General features: G+C 38.8%; 1 protein-coding gene and 1 long non-coding RNA gene across 29 annotated transcripts in view; one reads left to right on the top strand and one right to left on the bottom strand.

Moving 5' to 3' along the window:
• Nucleotides 1-474: 474 nt before the first annotated feature.
• Nucleotides 475-2,866, top strand: LOC142055128 (uncharacterized). The gene is made up of 3 exons (XR_012659817.1): nucleotides 475-625; nucleotides 2,478-2,676; nucleotides 2,770-2,866. It is a non-coding gene; the product is annotated as an uncharacterized LOC142055128 (long non-coding RNA).
• Nucleotides 2,867-4,384: 1,518 nt separating this feature from the next.
• Nucleotides 4,385-8,549, bottom strand: part of NRXN1 (neurexin 1) — a 726,997-nt gene continuing 722,832 nt past the window's right edge. For all 28 annotated transcript variants that reach the window (XM_075088626.1, XM_075088628.1, XM_075088629.1 and 25 more), the window contains one exon: nucleotides 4,385-7,739. In XM_075088626.1, the coding sequence (XP_074944727.1) occupies nucleotides 7,432-7,739 (308 nt within the window). In that variant the 3' untranslated portion in view covers nucleotides 4,385-7,431. The remainder of the gene's footprint in view (nucleotides 7,740-8,549) is intronic.

Raw genomic sequence — 8,549 nt, 5'->3', positions numbered from 1 at the left:
AGAAACTAGTCTAGGTAATGACTGTTATATTTGTGCTATCGACATTTTAAAAGACTCCTAAAAAGAGCCTGCAGAGAGGTGTAAATGAATTCCCAAATAAACAGCCTTCAGGAAAGATGAGCATAAACTTATATTCTCAAGCACCACCCATCAACAAACCAAAATTTAAATAAATTAATTATATGAAAATTTTCTGCTTACCTTACAGGGATTTGCTGGACAGCATGAGACAAAGCTTGCTTACCTTTTTTTCTTTTTGTCATTGAAGTATGCTCTTAGTTCCATGCCTTAGACCTTCCCCATAAATCAAATGGAAGTCAGTAAAAATCCAAAAAGCAGAGGATGAAGTGGTTCTGGTGTTTAAAATTCTACTCTGACATAACTCCTTGGTTTGTATTCGTTGGCAGCAATGCCTGAATCTAAAGGAAAACCTTTGTACTATTAGCTCACACATGCTGTGAAGGGTCTGGTAACTACAACAAACTCTGTACTCACTAGCAGAGCAACCCTTCTGCCAGGTGGGACTGACAGGCAGATGTAACAAACCTGCTACCTCTCCACATGTAATCAGCAAGGAATAAAACCTACTTGTGAGGTTGACAAGCTAAGTAGCAGGCAGTGGCAGGTAGGGTGGAATTTCTTGGGGGAATCTTTTTGTGTTACTATTTTCTTCCTTAAAGTTTTTGCATCTCCTTGGGCTGAAGCTTGTTCCTTTCGCTATGGTTTAACACAGCGTGTTGCTGGATCTTGCCCTCAGTTCATTTTCTGTTCCAAATCTTTCAGCTCTAGTGTCCCAAAAAATTAGGGATACCTGTATTGCTGTGGGGTCAGTTTAATGGCTGTGGGATGCTTCCACTGCCTGGCCTCCCTCCCCAGGCACAGGAGGCCTGAGCTTCTCCCCTCTGGCATGAAGCACAGGCAGGTAAACTAACTCTTAATTAAATTCTGAGTCTCCCTATGCTGCTACCTTTTTGAGTAACCTTTTTTTTATTATTATTATTTTTAATTTTATTTTCCATTGAGGGATTTGGCAACTAAGGAAAACCTGGGCCTGCTCCAGATTCACTGAGCAGTGAGTCTTGTGGCAAGTTCCCCATGCAGTTCTGATTGTGAGACCGTTGTAGCTGAATTTCCCCCCATTTCTGTAGTCACACTGGGCTGGGGCCTGCAACCCTCACATCTTCCCTCCTCACGGCTGCCCACCCTCAGGGGGTTGTACCAGCTCCCAAAATACTGTGCTTGCTGGGGTAATGTGGCTCTGAGGACCTCAGCCCTGCCACAGCGGTAGGATCTGCAAGAGCTCAAAAAAGAGAAAACCAAAGAGACATGCTTGTACCTCAACAACCTTGTCTCAAGCATTGGCTGGAGGGGCCATGCACGACCACACGCTGGCTGCTGCCCATTGTTCTCTGCTTGCTGTGGATTCGAAAATGGCCCTGGGACCATGGGGTCCTGCTATGTGCTGACCCGCCATTTCAGCAGAGTATAGACTCGGGGCCTAGTGGGAGTGAAAGCAAGGGCAAGCCCTTTGGGGACAACACCAGGGACTGTAAGCCCTTCCACATATCCTGGCCCTTGTTGTCCTTCCCCAGAGCACAATCTGCATCTGTCCTGAGCCTGTCCTAATGTACAGGGTTTCCCTGTGCACCTCGCCCAGCACCCTGCCCTCAGCTGCCATTGCTGTGCATGGGGAGTACAAAGCTGCTGCAGCATGACATGGGACCTCTAATTTCTGGACCATGTTCAGCCTCCGTGCCTGAGGCCAGGGCTCTCCTGAGCAGGATGGAGGTTTCTCCCCCAGACCTGCAGCCATGCAGCCTGCTCCTAGCCAGAGTCTGGTTTCCGTTTCATGTGGTGCTGGCCGTGCTATGACATATTTTGGGGGCCACTTCATTTGTCTCATGAAGTGATCTGCTGTACTTTTCCCAGAGAATATATTTTAATTTCCAAGGGAAAAGGAAGCTTTATCTGGAAACAGCCGATCAGCTGGTGAGCTGGAGGGCATCTTAACAGCAACTGGGCCCCCGGGCATGAAAAAAACAATTCAGCGGCACAGGCTGTGCCTGTGTTTTGTCAGCCTGCTGCATCCCAAACTACAACTAACAAAAGTATTTTGCTATTTATCATCCAGTAAATGCTTACTGGCTTGTAATTGGACTCACTCATAAGAGTCTAGCCAACGTGCCAGCAGTTATTTTTGGCTGCCCAAATTCCATTTTCCTGTGTTATTTGCTGCAACCAGATCAACGTGTTCACATTTCGTTAGCCGTGTTGTCAGTTCCTGCGCTCACTGACAAACGAGCTAATGTCTTTATTGTTTACCGAAAGGATGTTGTTGAGGATTACTGGCCTGGATTTTTAAACCTCTCAAGTGTACGCCAGCATGAAATTACTGCCCTTAAAGGCAATTTACTCCCTGTGAATCCCACGCTCTTTGAAATAACTCTACCCCTCATGTCACCATGTTTTTTCTTTAGAAAAAAACCCAGTCTACCACAATTCAGCCCCACTGGAGGAGCACTCTCATATGGAAATCTGCTTGTTCTGAACAACAAATGAAGATATTTGTGTGGTAGTGAGTAACTGAGAAAGGTGAGGGGCTATACTTTCTTTTCCAGACATCAGAGTTGATGGCTGAAGCCTGTCAAAGACCTTGAGTAGGAAGAAGCCTCCAAAGTAAGTGGATAAAGGACCGGGTGAGTTCTGGCCCTGAACCTCACAAAACTAAGCTGACCTGTATCAATTACTTTTATTTTCTGGAATTTCTAGCTCAAAGCTTAACCTGCAGGCAATGCTCCTGGTTTCATGGAAAGCAATAACCAACCAAAGGAGGAATAGGCTGTCCAGACAAATCAGAGGCCTGCAGGCAAGTAATTTTATCATCCCCAAGCATTCATCAGTTCATAAATCGATTTAAATGCAGTGTGGATTTCTCTTTCTCCCCTCTCCCGTAAGGGCCAGAAACATTTTAACATGGAAATACTTACAGACTCTAACAAAGTGGGAGCTTTAAGGTAAAGCAAATAGCCTTCATTCCAAATAAAATGATACTGACAAATCTGGCTTACTCCAGCACAATGCTTCCAAGCACCTCTATACAGGACTGTACTGAACTTAGAAGCAAATTTCTATAATCAATATGAAAATCATATCTGGATACCCAACTTAAAACTGTTATATTGAACTCTAAAGAACTCATATTGGAGGAACTAACTAACACAGTTGCCATTTACAGCCCGCATGTGTGCTCTATTTCCCTTATTTTAACCTGTGTTGGGGGGGGTTGGTATTTTTTCCTCTTTTTTTACTCACCTTGTGAAGGTTTTTTAGCTACTTGGCCACAATGATGATTGATTATGGAAGCCACCACTTAAAGCAGGTAGCTGATGATGGATGATGCAGGTCCTGAGAGGCCATTAGGATTTTGGTGAAAGAGAGAGCACAGTATAGATATAAGAAAAAAAAATATGAACAAATATATTGTAGAATTAAAAAGTGTATAATTAAATGTGGGGTTTTTTTTGTAATATAACAAAAATCACTGTTGTTATAGTTCCTTCAAATGCGTATAAAGCATTTTACTAAATGGAATGTTCAGTATTTATTTAAAAACACACACATACACAAAAGTACTATTCCCCGTATAAAGCGGTTTAGTATGTAAGTTTAACTATAAACTGTTTTATACCAATGGAAGACAGGAGTTGTTTTCTCCAGATATTCCTGGACTTAAATTATCTAAAATACTTCAGTCTATACCTAATTAAGCAGATGAATAAATTCTATAGAAGTCAAAGAAGCTACTGATGTGATTAAAGAAGACACATACTTAAATTCTATTTGGAGTTTAGATCCAAAGCTTAACTCCATCCCCATTCAGCAATAAATTTAGGCAGCTTTAGATAGTTGCTTAAATCAATAGGATTAGATGTTTGCTTGAAGTTACCCATGAATTTAAATGCCATGCTAAATATGAAAGTACTTATGTAATAGATTAGTTCCGTTTAAAATTTCGTAATTATTTTCTAGGAATGTTTTCAAGGACCTGAAATAGGCTCATTTTTCTATTAATATTTTAAAAAACTTCTAGACAAGAGAAAATATTTTCAGTTTTGACTTTTCATCCCATTACCTTACCTTCTGCCATCTTTCCACCAGAAAAACAAAAATGGCAGAATGCATTAATGTAATTCACACTTTTCTAACTGGGCCAGTTGAACACAAGGCTTGTAGAAGGTTTTCACCTGAGTGTACAAGGAGCTCTGAGGTAACTTTTTCCTGATATGAATGTCTTTAACTTCATACCAATTTACCATATTTTTTTAACCACTCTAAGATGAACAGGTACTCCAGATCTAAGAGCAAGAGAAGAAACAAGCCAGAATTTGTATTAAGAAACATTTTTATTAACAAAACAGTAAATTCCACTTGCTTAGCATTTCCAATAATGAATAAATTGGCCTTGCAACAAATAAAAAAATCGTAAATATCTATCACAGAAAGCACTATAAGGTTAGGGGCATTGGGCCTCTCTTCAATGTCTTAGGGTTGAAAGTTTCACACGTTATTTAGTGTTTTGTTAAAAAAGGCAACACAATACAGTCATAGAAATGAAGCCATCTCAGTCAAACAAATTAGGTTATTATAGAGAAAGGATCCAATTTTATGTTAGGTAGTTGGTTTATGTCTGTTTGTTTGTTTGTTGTTGCTGCTGTTTTTAAACAAAAAGGAATTTTAAATCCACTTGCTGGCACTTCTGATACATCCATATTTGTTTTTTTGTTAAATTATGAAATTAAAGAGGAAAAAGGAGAACCTTCAGAAACAGTGTTAAAATCGTGTTTGCTTATTATAGTAGTAGCAGATCTTTTTTTCCTTGATGTATGGATTTAGTTAAAGATTAATCTACCAAACTGCCTGGAAGTTGGCCTGAACATGCTATTTCATTAATGCAATCAATACCAAGCAGAAAAAACCATTTCATCTTGCCCAAACCATATTCCATCACGTCCAGTCCCCTGTCATCAGATTATTCTTGTTCTTCTACATATCTTCAAGCACTGAAATCTGAACACCACCTGGCTTTCAACTTCTTTCCCCCCTCCAGATGAAGTCTCTTGCTTCCAGCAATGACCTCCAGTATACCTGACCCTGCCGTTCCCTGAGTACAGCTGTCTTGTAAAGGTGGGAGTAATTATGAATGCCAGAGGTGATCAACAATCTGAGAAATGAAAACCAGATGGATTCTGTGAAACTGTTCTCAATTTTTTGTAAATGCTAATGAAAATAAAAAGTTGTTTTACAAATACATGACACACCTCGATGTGGCTGACAACCTTCAAGAGAGGTGTTTTCAAGCCAGTTACATGTATTTTTAAAGTGCTCTGACTCCCAGATAGATAGCTGTACCAGTTTCCAGCCTTTTTCATCAGCTACAGTGAATAACACACAACATAATGTTTTGTGCCTGCTGTTTAAAGCTAATTTTAAATTCCTCCTTCCTGTCTGTAAAGTGTGAACATCTATATCCCTCCCAGGAGGCTTTCCAATGATTTGGTTGATTTCTATTGAACTACCCTCTTTCTGTCTAATGTATTCCCTTTGAACTTCCATGTAAATAAAATGTTATTCTATGATTTATTGCTGTGAACCTAATGAAATAATACTAGAAAAAAAAACTTAACATGTAAATTACAGAATTATATTTAATATGTTTAACTAAAATGCATTAATGTCTTATGCAAGAAAAACTATGTGCTACTTTAAAACATGATGAACTTATATTTGTCTGGTTATGATGTCTTGCAATACTACACAATCAACTTAGCTAAAAATACTTTTTCATACGTCAAAATGCCCACCATTGAAAAATATTATCGTGTACCTCAAGGTTATTTCCTTTTTGGAGAAACGGGTAAATTCTGCAGTAGAATCAGCCCAGATAATTAAAATGGGTCTTTTTAGATCTTTTACCACCCAATGCTGTAGTAGCTGTCGTTCATATAACTGAATGCCAGATAAACACTATATGATACTTCCTAAGATTCTCAAGAAACGCATCATCCTCATAATTTCTTAAGAACAAGGTTTCTGTAAAGCAAACCATGCTCTCCAATAGTGAAGCTTTGACTGGAAGCCAAAGGCTAGTTTAAATCACTAAATATTTAGCTAATTAATGAATGTATATTTCTAGGAAAAATGGCCTTTCTGATCAACTTCATTGATGCATATCAGGAGCAAGAGATAGGGATAGGAGGGATAAGACAAATTACAGTAGAGATATATTTTTGCTTTCTAGTCCACTTCTTTCATACAAACTACTAAAACTTAATTGCAACAGAATAGAGGCTGTACAGGTAAGAAAAAAATTAGCTGACTCTTATATACATTCATACACATCCCCCTTAGTTTAACCACTACACTGTAAATTAAAAAAAAAAAAAAAGGGGAAGAAGTCTGGGACAATTTATAATGGCTGCAAAAAAACTGAATTATGTCTGTTGCTCCAGATGTCATAAAACTCTCTATACCTAACAACACTTATAACATTGAGTTTACCAAAAATGGCTGAAGAGCAGATATAGTTTGCATTTTCTATACAACAGGCTATAAAACATCACTTATCACAGTCCAGAAAGCACATATAGATGTGTTTTTATATAAACATATGTAATAACATATTAAGCGTGCATGAAAATTTCCCAATGATTGCATCTATGCCCTCTTGTTTGTTTCTTTTTTTTTTTTTTTTTTTTGTGGAAATGTGCCTTATATTCCAGATTTTTGTTTTTGTTTTTGAAAATAAGGCCTCCGTACTATTTTCCTCACAACCAGAAAGGGGCTTTTTGAAAGTATTTCTACGTAAGTCTTCAGAAAAGCCAGCACTTTGTTTCAAATGCAAGTTTCCAATCACTGCTTCACTGCACCAGACGGCAAACTCTTTATGTTTGCTTGTTGAGTCACCATATATAATGACAGTCTTCTCTGACAATAAGACTAACTTACTTCTCAAGAAAGCGCTAGCACTTTGGCTAAATCCAGAATCATAGGTAGCTTCTTTTTTTCTTTTTTTTTCCTGTTTTGTTTTTTAAATTTGTTTTGTTTCATATTGTGCCTTGATGTTGTAGTAATACTCCTTGCTTTATGAATGCGTGGTGTCATCATTGTCTTTCAGAAATGTTCCAGCAACATAAAGACAGGCAGAGTAAATGAAAACACTGTGGATGTTAGGGAATTTATCAGCTCCTGTTTCTGAAAAACAAGAGCATGAAATGCTTGTTTTTAAAAACAGTCTTTCCTTTCTGATTGCATTCCCTGTCTTTTTTGTTTGTTTTTGAATGTGCTTCATAAAAAGTAAAGTAAATAAGTTTGTATTATGTCTCAGATAAAATGAAGACTATTTCTATACAAGCGTTCTTTTAGATGTTGAGATCAGACATAGTACTCCTTATCCTTATTTTTCTTGTTTTTGTTGGAACTTTTAGCGCTGTTGGGCTGTTTTTCCTTGATCACAGCCCCATTGGATTGTGCTGAGTTACTGATGTAGTTTCGACTCTCATCTACATGATACGATCCTTCGTCTCGATTCCTGTACTTGTACATAGCATACAGGAGAATGAGGATACACAGCGCTGCTGCTGCCACGATCCCAACTACCATTCCTGTTGTGCTGCTGGATTCACGAATCACCTCAGACGAGCCAGGGTACTCCCTTCCTCCTCCTGCCCTGGTAGGATTTGCTGTAGGTAGATAATGAAATAAGGGAGAGGTTATTATTGAGTATGCACATTGAGGAGTTAGTCATATCTACCTGCTACAAACATGCATCTTTCTAATTGCACTCACGAGGCCAGGACTGTCTGTCAATGTACCCTACTCTACCAGTTTGAAAACATTTAGGTTTGCAGCCCATTCCATTTTCATGTCTGTCAGCACAAGTAAACAGGCTTTTAAACAAGGAAAAGGGCAGCAAGGAAAAATCTCATTTTAGCCTTCAAAAGTATAATTTCTCCAAATGCTGTTATTAAGCAACGAATGCCTAAATATCCTGGAATAACAGGCGTGCTGTAATTTAAATGCCAGAACACAAACCTCTGGGAGGAAACGATCTCCCTCTCCCACTCCCTCCCTCCCTCCCTCCCTCCCTCTTGCCTTCTGTAAAGAACAAAAAGTGACACTATAGTACTTATTGAGAAGACAGTGATGATAAGACAGACTACCAAACAGAATGGGGGGAAAAAGTAAAAATTCCCTCTGATAATAAATGATAGCAGCCAATAAGTTGGCTACAAATAAGGTATCCTCAGCTCTCCTTTAGCCTTCCCTCAGCAAACTTCTCAATTTCTCCTTTCCTTCTAAGATTTTTTTTTCACTTTTTCCAAATTAATTATATTTACTTTTATTACTTTTAGAGAGCTAACCAACCCTACCTCCTCTGTTCTAATTCACAGTCTTCCTTGAATATGGCTACACTTTAGAGCACTTTTTCACTCAACGTCTCCCATTCCCTTTTTTTGTCATTGACGCCAATACCAGCCATTCCTTCAAGC

The sequence above is a fragment of the Phalacrocorax aristotelis genome, chromosome 3, assembly GCF_949628215.1.
Source record: "Phalacrocorax aristotelis chromosome 3, bGulAri2.1, whole genome shotgun sequence".
NCBI lineage: Eukaryota > Metazoa > Chordata > Aves > Suliformes > Phalacrocoracidae > Phalacrocorax > Phalacrocorax aristotelis.
The sequence above is the reverse complement of the archived record's forward strand: the minus strand, read 5'-3'. Positions and strand labels throughout refer to the sequence as shown.